The following is a 20,397-nucleotide window of genomic DNA, read 5'->3' as shown; positions in this document are numbered from 1 at the left end:
AAAAAAAAAAAAAAAAAAAAAAAAAAAAAAAAAAAAATCAATGGGTCCAATTAGAAATTTTTTAATTGAAATGAATTGGTAAATCAATCTTGTTTTCACCATCCTTTGGTGAAACCATTTGATATGAATTGGTGCTTCCAGTTTGAAGTAATTGGTCACCCACGAAGATCAGATGGTTCACCAATTAAACTCCAATGGCAGGTTTTTGTTGAAATGAGAGACAAGCATGCATCACATACACGGAACTAACACAGGTTCAAGGGATACCCATAGGACATGTTGAGACTGTAGGAAGAAGAAAATGCACGGGCCTGCTACTGGTTCTGTAGCTGAGCCACTTCCGGTGTCTCGTGCGGACAGAGAAAAAGAAGAGGGAGAGAGAAAGACTCGCCAACCCACAGGACACTTTGCAAACTTGTATACTCCATTAGTTAGACAATCCTGCTGGGGCTAGTGGCACTTCTCCATTATTCAAAGTTAACTTATTTAGTTATGCTCGCACTGGTGGTGGACACGATAAGATTGAGAAGATTAAGCTGCAAATATTTTTTCCAAGAAAAATAGTACCTTGTTACTGCAGTAGTGGTATCTGCGGTCAATTATCGAAGGGGCAAGGCAATGCCAGTAAAACCAAACGGCACAGGTCGCAAAATGATGCAAAGGCGGCAACTTGAGCTATAACGCGAGCGGGACAACCCTTCTATACACTTTCATATGCCTGAATGCAAAGCACTGGCTTAACAATGCCACTTCAAATGGATATGTCTACAAGAGCATATAACCCGCTTAGCCATCGCACGTCGGTTTCACTGGATTTCAAACCCCGTAATGGGCCCAAACACTGCTGCAAACCAAAGGTATGCAAACGAAACCACACCACCACGCCTCATGATTGGCATGGTTTCATTTCTCCCTGCGCATGCACTGCATTGTACCCTGTGCGTTTCTGCAGACTGGCTACAAGGTTTGTTGCTCTCATGAGCCTCCTTGTCCGCTGTGGCCGACAGTATTCAGTTTCCAAATGAGAGTGGTCGCCGGGAGACAACCACAGCAATGTAAGAGCTTCACCCATTTCATTATGCTCCACTAACCCCGCTTCTAAAACACCTCACAGTCATGATAGTAAACTAGAGGTTCGCTGGCACCTGCTCGCATGTCTTAAGTTCACAGACAGTTGGCGACTGCATCATGGCACGGCATACCACTTGGTTTTGTTACCTGCGAATGTGCAGCAGCTGTCTTGGTGCTTGTGGGTGGCCATCAGCTCATTTGTTTCGTGCAAAACTTTTCATTACCGAGTGCTGGCTGTGGATTTATGACAAACCAGCAAGTGAACTGGTGAAACAAGTGAGAGTTACTCTAATTCACCAGTACCGTATGAATATGCAGCGGCATTTGGCCAGAAGTTGAGATAAAAGGAATTTCATAATCCTTGAGTATTCAAAATGCGTATGAATCAAATTGAAATATCATTTGCAAAGTATTTAATATTTCTGTCAAATGAGTGGTTGCATTGAGTAGTACTACAAGTGATTGCTTATGCTTATTTCAGAGTACTCCATGCAGTTTAAATAGATGAGGTCCAGTTTATAAGTATCATTATGTGCACTACTATACAGCAGTGTTTGAGTACTGAACAGTGAGTACTTAAATCCCCTTAACATTCTACAGAGTGACTGACTGATCGAATATTTAGGGGAATCCCCCAAGGTGGAGTAAATTTGTAATAAGGGAGTAATTACTCATTGGCATCCACCCAAGCGCAGTCATACAGCTACAAAGGAAAGCTCTACAGCTTCCTCAAAAACTTCGTAGTTAAAAAATATTCGTCCTGATCCGGGAATCGAACCCGGGACCACCACCTTTCCTGGGCAGTCGCTCTACCGACTGAGCTAGCCAGGACGGCCAGCAGATCAGATGGTAGGGCGAGAGCGAATTGATCTATAACTCGAAGTGGGAAAGGTGTTGATCGGATATTTAGGGAAGTCCTCCAAGGTGGAGTAAATTTGTATTAAGGGAGTAATCACTCATTAGCATCCACCCACGTGCAGCCATACGGCTAGCCGTATGGCTGCGCTTGGGTGGATACCAATGAGTAATTACTCCCTTATTACAAGAGTGACTGACTGTAAGCTAATAATGCACTGACCGTAGTGCTCCTCAGCTTGATTTATTTCACAGAGGAATACAAAGAAGAACGCTTCCAAGAACGATGCCCCTGATGGCTGGCTAGTGCTTCTCGCCATCGAGCTCTTTATCACGCTCCTTCTTGCTGCTTTTGGAGTCAAAAAAGCTGGATGGGTCGGTGGGGCTTAGCTTGTTCTGGAATGGTAGACACATTTTAGAAATAAATGATGGAAACCGCCTTGGACGGGGTAAGCTTGAGGTGAGCTGCTGCTGAAAGATCTGCAATAATCTAAACACCAGACAATTTGGTGACTTGACAGATTTGACTACAATCAGCCTGCAAGAACAGTATAATGAACACTTACTTCTAGCAGCAAAAGAGTTAGCTGTGATCAAAATTTGCAGTCAACTCTAGGCTCACAGGCAGCTAACACAGGTATTTTAACAGGTACCTAGGACAAAATTTTAAAGCACGAGGGACTGTTTCTTGCCTGAATAAACTGGTTCGTAGCACGAGAGGTATAAACCTATGAGCTTTTGCAAGGGTTGAACTTGGCAAGTGTAATGATGAAGCAGAGTCGCTAGTCACAAATGGCCATACAATGTGATGTTGAAATCTTTAGGAAAAATTAAACCTTTACAGCTGTTTGAAAACAAAAGAAAACGTCAGCAATCAGTGACTGATTTCTCTTGTGCCTAGATCTGTACCTGTGTAGCAAAGCTGACAAGGTCTCTCTTCATAGCGTATGCATCTTCTCCATCTGCATAATATTTTGGCTCTATTTCATTGATCCTGGAGGAAAAAAGGTGATGTCTCGCATGAAATCATAAACACTTCAATGAGCAATTATTCAGCAGTCAACAGTGCATGCAGAAAATGTAATCAAAGAACAAGCAGACATGGCATTATATCAAAGCAATTATCTGCCACTCAGCTTTTAGACTTAGTGCTTCGTGGAGCGTTCATGTGTACAGCAAAACTGATGAATGCAAGTCCTGTTATCTTTAATCTGGCACTCTTGTTTACACAGGCGAACACTCACATGAATCCAAGCGTGTTGGTATAGAGGTGGAGGGCTGCTCGATTGCTCTTCCGTACATGTAAGGATACATATTTGGCATTGAAGCATTCAACCATTGCACGAGAGGACTGGTCCATTAGCTTCTGGGCCAACCCAAGACGCCTGTGCGACCGTTTTACAGCCTAGAAGAAAGGTAGGTATGAGTCTGTTCTGTACAGTAGCCGAGAGTAGAACACTTGTTTACATACAAGGGAAGTGATGTGGCCATGTGGATCATCATCAGAGTCTTCCTCCCTAGAAATACAAAATGAGCACAAACAAGAAGATTAAGCATGAACGATGTCGTTTGTTTCAAACGTACCACATGCAAGAAGTCCAATGAGAGGAAATTAGCTTACAATGTCGATTACTTTGCAGGAGATAATCCGTATCAGCCAGTTTTACCTGTTCACGGCGTATTTTGTCCACATCTCTCTGAGGGCAATTACAACTAGCACATATTTGATTTGCTGACCTTTAGCAAATATGAAGTCCCGGAGGGACTCTATGGTTTGTAAGGCCACTTTTACACTAGTTCCTGTTCGTCACTGTCGGCACAGGCGACAGCTGAGATCACCTCATCTTCATTTTTCACGACTGCATCGCCGACATGCGAAAATTCTGCTAGTCTCAACACACTGCCATCATCATTACATCAGTATTCAGGAAGACTGTTTCAAGAAGTTCTCTATCTGATTAGCTTGCTGGACAGAGAGAATGGTGACTGGAAAATAAAATAAAACCACGCTTACAAGACATGTGCACATCAGCAACTGATGAGTTTGAGGCACTTCGCCTATGAGCAATGCATCAGTATCTTACCACATTTCATACAAGAACACACCCTCAGAAATGTTAGACTGCTCCACCGAAGGAGACTAGAAAGTTTCGGTCTTTTCTCTTCTGCTACACTGAAGTGGCATGTAAGCATCCCTGGTGCACAAGACGTCAGTGTGTGTGGTCACGCGGGGATTTCACTTTTACATTGCAGGGTCAATGCATTGGTCAACTCCACGAGCTCCTCATGCGCGCACTTTCGTATTGTGTGTGTGGTTCGGCTTTAACAATTGCAGTGCTTCTATATTTTTCTCTTTTAAAGTTGGCCCTCAGTTACTGGCATTAGTTGTTACAACCAATAATTCACTATGACAGCACTGTTATAAGCTGTTTACACTATCGTAGAAAACATGGTAATGATGACGGTGCCGCGGTTGTTTATCATTATATTCAATAAATTATTCTAACTGGTATTACAGAGGTGGAAGTGCTGCTCCATTTGTTCCATTCTGCTCCAAACTGCTTTCTCTGCTCCATCCTGCTCCAAAATGCAATTTGCTTTAAAACTGTTTCATACCATTTGTTTTGATGTTTTGCCATCAAATTTAGCAGGACACAGCTTTGCCGCACATTGGTTGGTTGGTTGGTTGGTTCTTGGGGTTTAACGTCCCAAAGCGACTCAGGCTATGAGAGACGCCGTAGTGGAGGACTCCGGAAATTTCGACCACCTGGGGTTCTTTAACGTGCACTGACATAGCACAGCACACGAGCGCCTTGCTTTTCGCCTCCATCGAAAAGTGGCCGCCGAGGCCGGGATTCGATCCCGCATCCTTGGGAACAGTAGTCGAGCGCCGTAACCACTGCGCCACCCCGGCGGGGCGCCGCACACTGGGTCATAACGGTATTGCCTACAAAGAATTTGACCTACCGCAATTTAATTCGGAAACTGTGAGAAACACAGTAGAATGATAACATGCTGTGGGCTCCATGCACATGCTAAAGGGGCCACCATAGTCAAAACTATGGCAAAGCACCAGTGGCAAACGTATAATGCATTTAGCATGGGGCCTAATACATATTACATTTTCATAAGCTAAAAAAGCATGCAGCACAATAAATATTTGTTAGCAAATTTCGTCAGCCCACAAGCGAGTGAAGGGAATTGTGAAAATGTGTCTGTGCACAACATAGCACCTTCCCCAAGCATTTTGAATCACTGGTGGTGAGAGAAGCGAGTTCAGAATGAAGCAGACATTGCTAACTACCATGAGCTGTTGGGAAACTTGCGTGGTTACAAAGAACTACACGAGTTGCTCTAATGGTTCTGCTCTGAAAGTGAGAACATACTTCACCATCGAGCTTCGTTATTTTAACAAGCATGTCAACCCTACATCAGAAAAAAACATACTTGAAGTATTGAGGGAGTGTCACAAGGTGCCAGTCGCAAGAAATGTCTCAGGAGTACTGGAAAGCCATACTAGGCCTGTTGCTGATGCATCAAAATTAAGGTAGAGCACTGATCAAGCAAAAACATGAGGAGCCAGACAGAAGGCTGTGAAATAAAGAATCTGAAGAAGGAAAAGGCTACCCTTAATTGCCACCATCTGTTCTCCCTGAAAGCACTACTGACGACATTTATCAGCACAGGTGTGGGATCAAAAAGGATATCCACAAGATATAGAGAAGAAATATGCTGCTTATAAAAGTAAACTCCAAGCTAGCGGCGGTGCTTGAGCCCATCAAAGTGGTTGACTTCACATTTCAACCTATCAAATCAAAATGGCCAAAGACATTTAGTGTAACTTTATGTTCATCTATGAAGTGTAGAATCAAGCACTCTGTTTGCTGCTAGTCTGTTCCAAATTGTTGCTCAGGTCAGTTGTGTTATTTTAAGCATCTATACATGTTTAGTTGTTTGTCCTGCCTCGTCAGAGATCTGTGCATAGTTGGCAAAGCATTGAACCAACAGAAAGGAATAAGATTGGATTTTGTATGCCAGGAAAAGAAAGTTGCAATTATTAAAAGCGTTTGATCTTAAAAACATGCTTCACAACATAATTCTAATGCTCCAAAGCTCTAGATTTATTGCTCCAAAGCTGTTCAAATATGGCTTTATTACTGCTCCCAGAGCTACTTCAAAATGCTCAAACTTGCTTCCACCCCTGGTATCGTTATAAGTGGGTTTGTCTGTATCTTAATTGTGTAGGAAACAGCGCAGCTACCTTGCAACACAGCACAATAGACAGAGCCGGAGGCCATTTACTGTCCCTTCCTGCAGCAATGTAACAGATACCACTGCAAGAAGGAAGATACTTACATTTTTGCAAGTACATAGCCAACAATCTTTCCTTTCTCATCCTCAGCCACATAGGAGAGCTGCAAAACGAACGCAACATTTCATTAAATGTATTTGCTCACACAAACGATGATTATTGTTTGCCTCTTGCATACCTGTGGCCATGACAACCCGTGGTAGAAGTAATACTTCATCTGGTAGTTTTCTGGCAGGCACAGCAAATTGCAGTGCTGCATGTTCATCAGGTCCTCTGTCTGCAAATGCATTGGCAAAACATCCATCACCAACCACAGTTGGAACAACCTGAAAATGAATCCTTCATATGCTGAAAATAGAAACTAGAATTGATAGTAGCTGCTGCGCTTAGATGAAGGTGGAACACCAGGCGCCCGTGTACTGTGCGATGTCAGTGCACATTAAAGAACCCCAGGTGGTCGAAATTATCTGGAGCCCTCAACTAAGGCATCTCCATAGCATTAGTTGCTTCGGAATATTAAACTCCATGAATCAATTCAAGTTAAACTGAATTCCAGGCCCCAAGTGGGCAAACAAAGCGCTATAAGGGGGGGCTGAAAATGCAGACGATTCCATGATAAATGTGCACAACCCGCACCTCCTGCAAGAAAAGTACCAGAGGATGTAGCTGCATGCAAGGAAACTTCATTGGGTCTCTTATCAGACGATTAAGAGCACAAAACGTATGCAAGACACGGGCAACCTACATATTTTGACGCCTCGCAAGCCACGGACCAATCAGTACGCAGCTCTGTCACCTGCCAACTAAACCTGTCAAAGCCATGCTTGTGATTTCCCGCTCACAACGCTGAAAACGCCGGATTTTACGCGGCCCTTAAATTGGATGATTGGTGGTCAAGTCAATTACTTCTACATTGCCTAACTTTCCGCTAGCGAGTCATCGCTCAAGAAATACTAAACCGCCAGTGGTGTATTGCCAAGTAGCTCATATGAAAATTCTGCCGCTATTTAAGCACTTCACCGGGCAATCAAATTTATTTTAATAGAGAAAAGACAACAAGGCGCGCCGTCAGAACTTAACAAAACTGACCATCGGTAGCATGAACCGACGAAAAGTTACAGTGAGTCGCCACATAAGAGGGGCACCTAACTTTACAGTACCAGTGAAACGCACGTGCACATTCCATGTTTACATTCTTACCTTTGCGCAACGGATGTTCATTTTCGAGCGAGAACAGCGCTTCGGCTAATAAAGAAGCGTGGAGCTCCTGGCACCGGCTCGCACAGCTTCAGCCGGCACAGCACAACGGCACAACTGGCTTGGCTCGACTTGGTCCAAATAACGGAAGACCGGCCAACTGATGGCGGCAGTTCAAAAGCGTGCTCAGTTCAAAGTGGTTCAATCTTCAATCCAAGAAAGTCAAGAACGAACAAAATACTCCCGTTGCACTGTGCAAGATCATAGCAAAATCCAATTTTTCCGCAGCGCCTGTTGTCCTGCATCCTTGGCAACCTGTGATTTTTATCAGCGCCAGAAGGGAGTTCTGCAGACCAATGTACACCATAGAGTTAATACTCTTACTCTAATACTCTTAATACTTACTAAACAATACCTAATAATAATACTTCATAATAATACTTAATAATAATACCTAATAATAATACATACATAATAATACTCTATGATGTACACCACCTAGATTTTGGTTGGACACGGGTGACGTGGACGCGATTGGTACGATTGAGCTGTGACGTTTTTTACTATTGCCACTGAACCATGGTATGTTTCTCTATGACTGAACGACTCAACGTTTATATAAACGATGGAATGACTGAACCTCCTGAGTCTCGTGGGTTCGCTCAAAGGACGCATGCAGCTCTGACGAATGGGATGTGTGTCCAACATGACCACCTCTCGCACTTGTGCGACCTCGGCTCTCACGTACTCTTTAGCCCTTTAACTGCTTTAACCATGCGAATTCTCAGTTCAAAATAAACGCACGACAATACGAGCGATTTTAATTATTAATTACCTAACATCGAAACTGCACCCTGACACGCCTTTCGTCTGCACTTGATCGATGTATTCAACCCATGTGAAAAGGAGGAGGCTGGTGGACCAGCCCGCACCTGCTCGCTTGATGCGAAGGCAGATAGGCAGTGGCGGGGACAAGAGGCGCATTTCAGCTACGAGTGCACGTAATTATTGTGCAGCAGCTCATTGCTTATTATCTCGTAAGTACTAACGAAACGACACACCATAGAATGACGAAACAACCGAAACCAAAAACAAAAAAACGAAACATTATATTTATTTTTATAAAAACTTTTTAAATTTCAATTTTTGTTTTAAATTTTTTATAATATAATTATTAAGTTACACAATTTTGCACTTTTGTTTGAAACGTTTTTGTTTTCCTCAGAACTACTGTGACGTCACCGACGTCACTAACAGCGTCGTTTTGAACGTTGGTGAGCAGCTCGTGACAGCTGAATCAGGCGTTTGTTGAATACGTGTTTCTTAATGCTTTGAAAAGGGGAATAGTGTAGGGGACTGCAAAGCCTTCTGCTCCACAAACGAAGGAACGATGTCGAACATAAAGGTGGCCGTTAGAGTGAGACCGCCCATAGAAAGGTGAGCTTGCGAGCCATTCTGTCTGCACCGTCGTTAACAATTTGCATTTGACTGATTCCGAGCCGCTATTTTGAGCACTCTGCTTAGACTTTGCGAAAAATACATCTATGATTGCAGTATTTGCACAGTAAGTGGTACGTTCTTAGCTTGAGTTACAAAAAAAAAAAAGCATTGCGGTTGACTCGCAAACTTTTATTTTGCCTTATCAGTTAGCGCTTAATATAGTCTATGCTATACTCAGTGTACTGCATGCTGAAAAAAACAGCGACTTTGCCTCTTACAGTCATGCTTACAGTCACTGCTGGTAGTTGCGATTTTCCACAGCTTGGCCAAGCGTGCAGTTGTGAAAGGCGCTCATGCGTTCAAGCGAGGAATTGAAATTGTAAAAAGAAATAAGTTTTGCGTTTCCGCCTTTTAGTAAAAGTACAGGGGATAATGGGGCATGGTCTGCGTATGTTTCCAAAAACTTGTTAGATGAGGCTAATTTGGCCGTGGATCGTGCGCGGCGAATGTGTATTTACCTGGCGCAAAATGTACCTAGTGCGCTTGCAAGCCATTTTCCTCACCAATACATTTTCTTCTTTCAGTGAACTTCGGAATGGCGATCAGCTTTCCTGGATCACTCGCGGTAACAACGTGTACATGGGTTCCGGAAAAAATGCGTTCTACACGTTCGGTTTGTATACTTTTCATTCTAACATCAGTGTTTCCTGCCGTAGTTTTAGATAAGCATGAATAGCGTATTCACACTGCAATTAACGCGACAACAAATATAACGCGAAGGAATCTCCTTTGAAACGGGGCTGTGACCATCGTCACTATGCCCAGCCTGTCATTCTGCATTTTAAATTCTTAAATTTTAACAACTTTCGTTAATGTCTCGCTAATTTTCATTAAACTCCATTTTTAATTCTGATTATCTCTATGTGCCTGCCCTTTTACTTAACCACCAGACCTCCAAACGTTTCTTGCTAACCTCTACTGCAAATTCAGCCATGTTTCCTGTGGTATCTCGAGGTAAATGGCTGTGCCCACATCAACATCCAGATGTATACTGCCATATTCCAGTATAAGATGTTCAATTGTTTTTGGTCATCTGCCACACATAGAACTTGGTTCAACTCCTTTGTATAGCTTTGCGTTTTAAGACAGCCTGATCTAGCTTCAAAGAGAAGGCTGCCTTTTGAGTTGTCATGGAATGATTTCTTCTTAATTTTGTTTTTCCACTGTACATAGGGTTGCGACTTCTTTTTCATCGCCTTATTCCAGTTTTTACCCATCGTTTAATGTTCTTTACCTCTCCGTCCTGTTTTCCTATGTACCGTCTTTGCCAAAAGTAACCAGGCTGCTCCGACGGCTGCCGGAGCAAGCGCGCGGCCGTGTGACGACGTTGCGCTTGCTGTGGCTTATCGGTGCTCGTCAGCTCCGAAGCTCCGAGGGTACAACAGCTGACGTAACTTCGCACCCTCACTCTCGCCCGTTGGATGATAAAAACTAGGCGTGTATGATGTGTGGGCTGCGGTTTTCACGCGTGCGAAGCCTGGTTGTGCCCAGCGAGGGCGCTCGTTATAGTGACGGGGCTATTCGCTCTTCTCGGCAACAGCCTTGAAGCCGATTAAGTCGCGTTTCTTGCTATATAATTATACGTGTTTGTGTTCTGTATTCCGCTGCTGAAACGTACCAGCACAATTGCGCTTTCCGGCGTGTTTGATGCACCTGTAAAATTGAGAATAACACACCTCGAAATTTCAATATGCCATCTCCACGGTGCCTTGCGTACTGCCAGTTTAAGGGCCATGACTCCGGTACAAAGATATAGGAGAGCTTGTTAACCCTTTCAAGCCACCTTATCTCTCTTTTAGGCCTGCAAAATTGTGTTAACTCCTTGGGAAGCTGTGTATAAATAAATGCAATGATTGATTCTAACAAATTCTTGCCTTTGCTTGTAGGTAAGTTTTGTTTTAAGTAATGAACTATAATGAAACCTTTCTCACGCCTAGCCATTAGATGCATATGATTACTTTCTCGTTTGCGGAACCCTTATTCCAAGGCAACACTGTCAGGCAAACCTAGCATATATTCGTCCTAAAAACGAACAACCAGAGCTCACCGTATCTACTATCACCTGCCTTTCTGTTTTCTGCAGTTGCCGAGAAGAGCGAATAGGCCCGTCGCATACTGAGCGCCCTCGCTGGTCACAACCAGGCTTCGCATGCCTGAAACCGCATCCCGCACATCATACGCGCCTAGTTTTTATCATCCAACGGGCGAGAGTGAGGGTACGAAGTTTCGTCAGCTGTTGTACCCTCGGAGCTGACGAGCCCCGATAAGCCACAGCGAGCGCAACGCCGCCACACGGCCGTGCGCTTGCTCCGGCAGCCTTCGGATCAGCCTGGTTACTTTTGGCAAAGACGGTACTTGCTGCATAGCTTTCTTGTTCTTTTTCATTGCCATGATTCCACGCCCTTTCGGTACAAGTATAGTACCTTAGCTGCCCACCTATTATCGTCCAAGTTCCTGAGGCGTTCTTTGTATAGCATTTTGCTCTGCGCCTCTCTTGCTGAGAAAAATGCCCAGCTCATATTGCCTTGTACTTCCTCATTTTTAGTTTTGCCATGGGTACCAAATGCTAATATTCCCACAGCTCTCCGATTTACCTCTAGACGCAACTGGACTTCTGCCCTTAACTCTTTCGTTACCGCAAGAAAATGGCTGGTTTTCGTAGGTCTCTGAAGATGTTTTTTTTTGCATGTACAAATAAAACTGCAGCACAAGTTGCAGCATACAAAATTGCATATTATGGAATGCTCTATCCTAAAACAAGTTACAAAGCAAAAAAATGTATTAGGGAGCACACAAAAAAGCAGAAAATTGCCATTTTTGTGACGAGTTAATAAAAGTAAAGTAGAAAAGACATAACTACAGACTCATTATTAAAAAAGAAAATTTAGAATATACATTTTGAAGATTCATTGACCCAGGAATACTGTGTAAAGGAATAAACTATCTGTGCAGCGCCGTTCTTCAGCTACATAAAAAAATATACTGATGGAAACAGCCTCATCTCTCATGCCATGCGGTGATGCAGTTTCTGGTTTTCCGGAGGCGCCAAACCAAAACTGCTGCAAACTGGCTGTAAAGGTCGGGTATACATGTTGGACATGTGACGGACCGTCAGGCATGCATTTTTGTAGAATAAAATCACTCGGACTAAGAGTCAAAGCTCGGTAGTGAAAAGCTGGCACCATTTTCTGGTAACTATCACCACTCAACACCATCAGATAACAAAGCCAACAATATGATTCGATATTTGACTTGCTGTAAGTCTTTTTATCACAGAAATTTGATGTTAGTGCTGAATTACCATTAGTGGCAGGTTTTTTTTTTCAAGCGCAGCTGCCACGCCCTCTTTCGCAACAACACATGCACATTAGTTCTCAAAAAGGTCCATCAAAAATCAGAACGTCGTCAGAATGGAAAAGTTTAAAACTGGTTCTACAAATGCAGTGCCTAGACTAACCACTTGGCGTGCTAGGTGCACGAGAAATGTTTCCAACATGTTGAAATCGGCGATCTAAAGAGCATCGATCACCGGTGATCGATTCGAATAGCATGCAACGAAGGAGTTAACCATAAAATACCATTTCCAAAGGTAAGCCTCGGAACCATTATTGCTTTCCAAGTAGGGCTCACTACTTCATACCTGTTGTACCTTCATAATCTTCTGTGCTTCATTATCATGACATCTCTGTTCGTCCTTTTGCCCTGGTAGTCCGACAGTCTTGGTATCTCACTCCCTTGTATTGCAAGCACTTGATCAATGGAATTGCTGGATACCATCAGACCTGACTTAACTATGCTGGAAAGCAAAGCCTACATTGTCTCTTTAGTCTTCATAGGTATCAGCCAGTGCCTGTAAACCTTTCTGGCCGTCGGCTAGTAGTACATTACTGTCTGCGTACATTAAACCTGGTAGCTGCTGCTTTATGTCTCTTCTTCCTAATTTGTACAAGAGATCAAAACTGAGCTTGTTTTCTTGCATCATCCTGCCCATATTTCTTCAGTAATTCTACTTTCACCTTTGTGTATGTTCCATAGAAGCTCTCTATCCACGCTGTCTTAAGCACCACTTATGTCCAGGAAGGCTAAATGCAGCAGACTGTTTTCTGCCCTGGCTATCTCTATGCATTGGGTTGGCATGAAAATACTATCATTCAGGCACCTCCTGCTTCTGAATCCAACATGCAGTTCTCGCAGTTTATTATTCTCTTCTATGTATGCCTGCATTTTTAATTTCATTGTCTGCATTTCCAGCCTGTAGGTGATGGATGTTATTGGGATTTATTTAATATTTTATGTTCACCCTATCTGTTTCCTTTATATTTTAAATTCATCTTACGCTGTTGCCAGCTGTCCAGACTTTATTGTATGACTGTTTTTAATGCGCTTAACATGTCTTTGCTGCTTGGCCTAAGTGTATTAGCCTGACTAATATTTCGTCTATCCCTACGGCTATACATCTAAAAATATTCGTCTCCGCATTCTTCCAGCGAAGATTAGTCATTTCTAAGGGCCTTTCTACTGTTTTTTGGAGCTGCATCTCTATTCAGGAAAATTATGCTATCATTGCCCCTGAATGATGCGGCTATAACTGATGTAATTCATTTTATATTGCCCGTCCCCTCTATACAATTTTCCGGATGTCTTGAATCTGTACCTACTCTTTCGTTCTTTTTACCTGGACAGCTAATGGCTCCTGACTTTTCTTGGCCCTCCTTTAGTTGCTTTGTGCACCTCAGTCATTCATCCATCGGTGTATTGCTTTATTTTACTCCACAAAAATACCTGTACTTCCATTTTCTTCTGCTCATAAGATTTCCACTTTTTATCTGTTTCCTGTTTAGAAAACTGTCTTCTTTGCTTCTTTGTTCTCTGTAAGCCACCCACCTTTGTTTGATGGTGTGCTCAAGGCTTATACTTTCCTTTTCAACCAGCAATTTGCCACTTTTGCTTGTCGAATGTTTGTATGGATGAGTCACAGTAACTTATTATGACCCCATTTCTTTGTAGGGTGCTTATCGTTTCTCAGTGCAGTGCCTGCTCCTATTAGTGGTGGTTGCTTGTCATTTAAATTCTCATTTGCATTTAGTGCTTCCCAATTTTCACCTTTGATCAAGTGCCCCACCTGGAGGCTACCATTTGTGGTCACTTCCAAGACAGTACTCCCCCACTTTGCCCATTTCTACTTTTGCTAGATTGCTGTAGAATCATTGTGATGTCAGGCAGCAAGTAATCAATTGTCGTCTGCTTGTTCCTGAATTCTCTTGTGATCTATCACTCACATTTCGTTTCCCTATGCACTAAAAGTAGGTTAAGCTGCCCACAAAGTTTTAGCATTAATTTCCTGTTACCGTCGGTGTATTCATCCTGTTCCTGAATGCGGCCGTTCACATCGACCAATAAAATTATCTCTGGACTATCTCCTGTCTGTTCTGTGCCTTCTCTGAAACATTTGACTAGATCCATGTTTTTTTGTTGTTTTCTTTTGCCTGCATTTATCCCCTGTCCAAAATAGGCTACTGCTAGCCATGTCCTTTTACCTGCAACTATTTCTGACTCCCAAACATGTTCTTTCCAGGCTGTTTTTATCCTGTGCCAATTTGTCAGTTGATATAATCAGCATGCCAACCCCACCCTCCTTCTCTGTTGCTGATCTGTTGCACATTCGTCACATGTATCAATCAGTAACTGATGGGTCTTCTAGACCCTTTAGGTGTTTCTTGCACAGAGCATGTACACCCCTTGCAGGGGGCATCTGTTAAAGCAGATGTTTGTGTGCACTGTATGGCACCACGGATCTCGAGCAAGCACGTTTAGCCATGCGAGGCATCACCGTGTCTGGGCAAAAGAGGATCCTGGTGGTTGAGCCAACGCCGTCGAATGTTTGGACCTTTAAGGCTCCTCGGCGGAGGCTTCCCATAGATGGCATCTCCGAGCTGATCCACCCAGGGGGAATCAGCAATCGCCTTCTCCTATCCTTCCCTTTATCTCACACTTTCCCTTTATCTATCCTGCAGCTGTCCTATTTCCTTCTCTCTCCATGGATCCTTCTTTCCTTTCATGCAGCAAGGGTTAACCTTGTGTGGCAGACCACACTGAGTTAAGCCATATTAGGTTATAGTTCAGGTGTATAGCTGGCGTGGGCAGGGCATTTTTTTCAGCCCTGTCCCATCCTCTTGTTGACTCCATGGTGGGTGGCTGGCTTTGTAACCAAACAATAAATCAAATTTCATGGCTTCTTTTTTTTCTGCAACTGATCGCCCTCATGCCAAGAGGGGGCGCACTGATATGACAAGCAAATTGTTTACCAAGAAAGTCAACAGTTTTCCCCGCTTTCATGTTGTTCATTCCGAAAAAACTGCCCGACAAGTCTCACCCTTCTTAGTGACAGACTCTGGCAGATGCAATAGGTCTGGGTTACCAAGTAAAAAACTACCAAATGGTGACCTCCCCTTAGAAGTGCTTAATGACCACCAGTGGGAAAAGCTAACGGCCGTTACATCATTCAGAGGCATCCCTGTCGCAATTAGTCCATACCGGTCACTAAATACAGTCCAAGGGGTCATCTCAGGCAATGAACTCAAGTATCTGATTGAAGAATTGCTCGGACTCAAGGATCAAAATGTCACTAATGTCTATCTAATCAAGATCAGGAGTGACATCAAAGAGATTCAAACTAAACACATTGTCTTGACATTCCCGACTTAGTTGAAATAGGGCACAGAAAACTCCAACTCGGACTGTACATCCCCAACCCACACCGCTGCTACAGTTGTCGAAGATATGGCCACAGTTCCCACAGCTGCTCAGGCCTACTCACTTGTGTAAAATGTGCCTTCTAAGACATGCCACTGACAAGTGTGAAAGCGAACCAAACCTTTGCGTAAACTGGGAGGGCAAGCACCCAGCCTATTCCGATCCTGCCGAACATGGAAGACAACAAAGGAGGTGGTAGCCTTAAAATTCACCGAGAACATTACGTTTGGAGAGGTGCAAAAGCAGCTTTAATTGGTCTGAAGCCCAGCTTACTCCATTGTGATGCAACAGAGCGCGACGTCACAGCAGACGTCGGCAACCGCCCAGGTTACGTCAAGTGACACTGGTGTGGGGGCATTCGCTCCATCACTCTCAAAGCAGGCTTCACGAACCTCTGTATCCATGGGGCCCAAGGCCTCTTCTCACATCGCGAGGCCTACTGAGGATACAATGGACACGACAACCCAAGGTAGTCCTGTACCATCGATATCTGAAAGATAAGACTCCTTAGAACGTACAAAAAAGAACAAGCCCCGAATCACAGGGCCAAAAGCAACATAGTCTCTACTTCACTCATGTGTACTAAGGTGGCTTTTGTAATAAACTCGAATTGCAGGGGACTGCTTAGTAACTTGGGCAATATAAGATATTTTAGGGACATACTCACCTTTGGCTTTATGTCTACAGGAAATGAACGAGTCCCTTACTCAAGAATATCCTTAATAGTCTTCCGCTGCGACTGAGAGCATGCACGCAGGCTCTCAGGTGGTGTTGCCATCCTAGTTATAGAGCTGCACTTGAAAATAATGCTCCATGATATTGAAGATTTTTTCAACCAACTGCCATATTCATGCTTAGTAGTTGGAGATTTTAATGCCCACTCTTCTTTCAGTGGAAGCGAAAAGACTGACACAAGGGGCCAGATTTTAGAGGATTTTATTCTGTGCAATATCATTTACTTGCTTAACACTGGAAAACCCTCATATTGTTCCCCAAGCTACGGGGAAATGAGCTCTTTGATTTATCTTTTAGTTCTCAATATGTGTTTAGCAATTTTAAATGGGAGATCTTAGATAACCCACTTCGGAGCGACCACCTGCTTATAACAATCAGCTTAACATCACCATCTATCACTCAGACAAAACTACGACGCTAGAAGCTGCATTTATCTGACTGGAAGTTTTTTTAGAACAAAAGTGAACTTAGAAAATGATCGTAACATTGGTGAACTGAATGAAAGATTTACCACTTATTTTAACTGCTGCACGCCAAGCCATCCCTCAATCATCGTGAGTAGTGTGAGAGAATCGCAAAGTGTGGTGGACGCAAGAATGCAGGGAGGCGAAGAAGCAACAAAATAAGATATGCATAATTTTTTGGAGGTATCCCACACAAAAGAATTTTTTCTTTTCAGAAAGGCTAGAGCTAAAGCACGCTATGTGCGTAATGCTGAAAAACCATCATGGCAAATTACATCTCATCTATAAACAGCCAGATAACATCCAAAAATATGTGGAGCAAGTAAACAAACTAGTTGGTAGATACTCTCCATTACAGTTTGTCTTCTTACAGACCCAAATATCCACACAAGTACTGAAGAGCAAGCAGAAATTTATGTTAACAATTTTTTATGGTATCTAGCTCATCACATTATTCAGAATAATATTTAATGTATAAAATCAAAGCCGAAAGACAAAAATGACCTATAACGGGCAATGTTCATGAGCCATACAACAGTCCTTTTACGCTATAGGAAATAAATAGGTAATTATAGGCTCACGTTCGCATTTGAATCTCGTGAACTTCTTGATACTCGTCAATGCAGCTTCAGAAAAGCATGTTCAATGATTGACCATCTAGTGTGCTTGGAAAATACCGTTTGAGAAACGTTTATACGTGCCGCCCGGTCAATAAACTTCACTGAAGAGAATGATGTGCCTCAGGGGTGCATCTACAAGTACTGCACTGTTTATAGTAAAAATGAACTTGATAGCAAAAATAATTCCAATCTATCATGTACTCAGTGTATGCCGATGATCTACAAATAGTATGTACCTCTTCTGGTGTTATAACATGTCATAGACAAATCCAGTTAAGAGTAAATAAACTAGAGATATGGGCAGATAGAACTGGTTTCAGGTTCTTTGCACAGAACTAAGTAGCTCTTTTGTTCTCGCTTAGACGAGGTTTGCACAGAGATCCCACAGTCTATCTCAATGACGTTTCTTTACCATTAAAAGATGAACACAAATTTCTAGGTATTGCTTTTGACAGAAAGCTGAATTTCTTCTCCCACATAAACACATGCAAAAAGAAAGCCTCCTGGTCTTTGAACATATAGTGCTGCCACATAAACTCAGAGGATTCAACAGGACATGCCTTTTACATATTTATCGTTCTGTCGTGCGCTCAAGCCTAGATTACAGTTGCATAGCGTATGGGTCTGCAAGATCCTCTTACCTGAAACGATTGGACTCAGTCCACAACTTAGGTTTACACCTGTCAACTGGTGCCAGAGAACTTTGCCCGTACAGAGCCTTTGTGTGGAAACGAGTTGTTGCTTGCCAACAGAACAAAAATGCTCACACTTACTTATATCCTGAGAATCTGTTACTCGCGAAATCCCGCTATCATCCTCATGGTAGACAAGGAGAATTATGGTGTTTTTCACGATCCTGGGCATGGCACAGTTGTTTAAAGCGCTCGGTTGATGATCCGAGGGTTGGAGGTTCGATTCTTGGTAGAGACAGGCTTCTTGATTTTCTGGTGGCATCATCATCAGGATGATTGACAAGTGGAATCCCGTGATATCACGCAGAATCTCGCGAAGAAGTGGGATGCTTCTCGCAGACGCAAGGACGGACATGCTGGCGAGTCATGAGCCATAGAAGGCTTTCATCTTAACAAAATTGCGAACAGTATTATTTACACAGATTACCTGTGTCTACTTACTGCCCTTCATCCTAGAAGTGCAGCTGCACCATTAATCAGCAATATCATACACAACATAACAAAAGCCATAACACCAGGACAAGGCATAAAATTCTGCTGTGTTCAGAGCCATGTCGGAATTAATGGAAAAGAGAAAGCAGATGTGTGCGCTCCACGAGCACTACACCAAGAAATAAAGAAAGTAGGCATTCCCTTCAAGGACATTCTGAAGTTATTACACTGCAAGCTGCAAGAAAAATGGTGGTCAGAATGGAAGAATGGAGTAGAAAATAAGCTGCACTTAATAAAAGCCATCATAGGAGAATGGAAGTCGTGCTCTCATCAAGAATGTTACATTGAAATCATTTTATGTCTCCTAGGCATTGGACACACGCACCTTACACACAGCTTTATTCTGCAAAACAGGAGAGACCGGCATGTGGACAGTGTGGCAAAGAGATGACAATTGTCCACATTTTATGCTCATGCAAAAGACTGGAAAAGCAAAGAAGACACTTCCAAAAATTCTTTTATAGAGACATTGCTGCTCTTCGGACAAGTTTCACTTGTCAATGCTTCATGTATCATTTCATTCCCGAAAGAAGTAAATCTTTTAAATCAGTTATAGCATCTTAAAACAACTCTTTAGATGCCTTTTATACATATAGCACACTAATCCTGATGTTTGGTGCTCGGCCTCAGTAGCCTATTTGCTATTAAACTCAACTCAAAAGAGCTTAACTTTCTAATCTCCTGAATAACCTTTACTGCATCCCTCTTGACCTCTCTGTTCCTTCTCAGCACCTCTGCCACTGTACACACCACTGTGCACCCTTGGTGCTACATAATGCATATCCTCAACTCCCTCCTTTAAATGGTCCACTACTTTTGCTTTGTCACCCTTAAGAACACTTTGCCTTGTTGTTATCTTAACCATACTACACACTACAGCCATCATTCATGGCTTCATCCCTGGCTCCCGGCTATCTTTGTAGTTGGTTTCATCTCTCAACTTCCGAGCCTGGTGGTAAAGCTATCTTGATGAGCAGCGGGAAAAAAAATTGCATTGTGTTCGGCAACACAAAGTGCATTATCAGCAATGTGATTTTGAAGAAAAAGAAAGGTGTGCATTACAGGGCTGTAAATAAGATATATAAGGTGTGTGCGAACCTTTAACTGCTTAACATTTTGGAAATAGTCTAACTCCCAGCGTCGTTAAGTTCATGACATATTGATTGCATACCCTGTGCTCATTTGTGTATGGAGCTTGATACAAATATTGATACCGGTATGCTTCCAGTAAGTGGTACTTTCTGGCCATATCTGGCACTATTGTGAGGAATCTATATGAAAGAAAATCTCATGCTAATGTGTAGTTTCCAGCCACTATTCAACTCCTGGTTGCATTTTTGTAAGAACTGTGTGATGCCTGTTTTTTCTTCTGCTACTCCCCACACCCCTCCTCGCTACCATCTTTGACTCGTATCCGCCCATTTCCATCCTCTAGAAAAATTCTGTCGAGTGTGGAGTCTCGAAAAAGCATGCATAGAATAAAAGCGTTAGTAATCACCAGTGGTAAATCTTTCTGCGTTCACAGAACGTTTTCTTCAGCTGTGTGACCACCATTTTTATTTGTTCATAATTTAAGTTAAGAAAGAAGTGTTAGTGAAGCTGCATTAGTCCTTTAAGCATTGCTCACTAAAAGCGGCAAAAGATTTTTCTTGTGGCACACTATGCTTGTTCTGATCTTCCTGTTGCTGCTTTTTGGTAAGGCTAAG

At 42.8% G+C, this 20,397-nt stretch overlaps 2 protein-coding genes across 2 annotated transcripts in view; one reads left to right on the top strand and one right to left on the bottom strand.

The window, feature by feature from the left end:
* Nucleotides 1-2,151: 2,151 nt before the first annotated feature.
* On the bottom strand, nt 2,152-7,591 carry vnc (GNAT family N-acetyltransferase vnc). Its single transcript, XM_084594704.1, has 7 exons — nt 7,439-7,591; nt 6,417-6,515; nt 6,283-6,341; nt 3,398-3,443; nt 3,171-3,331; nt 2,836-2,920; nt 2,152-2,322 (listed from the first exon to the last, which is right to left on the bottom strand). The coding sequence occupies exons 1-7, from the start codon at nt 7,457-7,459 to the stop codon at nt 2,230-2,232; spliced, it is 564 nt and encodes a 187-aa protein (XP_084450830.1). The 5' UTR covers nt 7,460-7,591; the 3' UTR covers nt 2,152-2,229.
* A 1,086-nt stretch (nt 7,592-8,677) lies between these two features.
* The window catches only part of LOC146199226 (uncharacterized), a 92,289-nt gene continuing 80,569 nt past the window's right edge, over nt 8,678-20,397 (top strand). The window contains exons 1-2 of the mRNA XM_084594703.1: nt 8,678-8,872; nt 9,460-9,548. Of these exons, the coding sequence (XP_084450829.1) occupies nt 8,826-8,872; nt 9,460-9,548 (136 nt within the window). The 5' untranslated portion in view covers nt 8,678-8,825. The remainder of the gene's footprint in view (nt 8,873-9,459; nt 9,549-20,397) is intronic.

This window comes from Amblyomma maculatum, chromosome 2 (genome assembly GCF_055883805.1).
Source record: "Amblyomma maculatum isolate TAMU_Amacu chromosome 2, ASM5588380v1, whole genome shotgun sequence".
Classification (NCBI taxonomy): Eukaryota; Metazoa; Arthropoda; class Arachnida; order Ixodida; family Ixodidae; genus Amblyomma; species Amblyomma maculatum.
The sequence above is the reverse complement of the archived record's forward strand: the minus strand, read 5'-3'. Positions and strand labels throughout refer to the sequence as shown.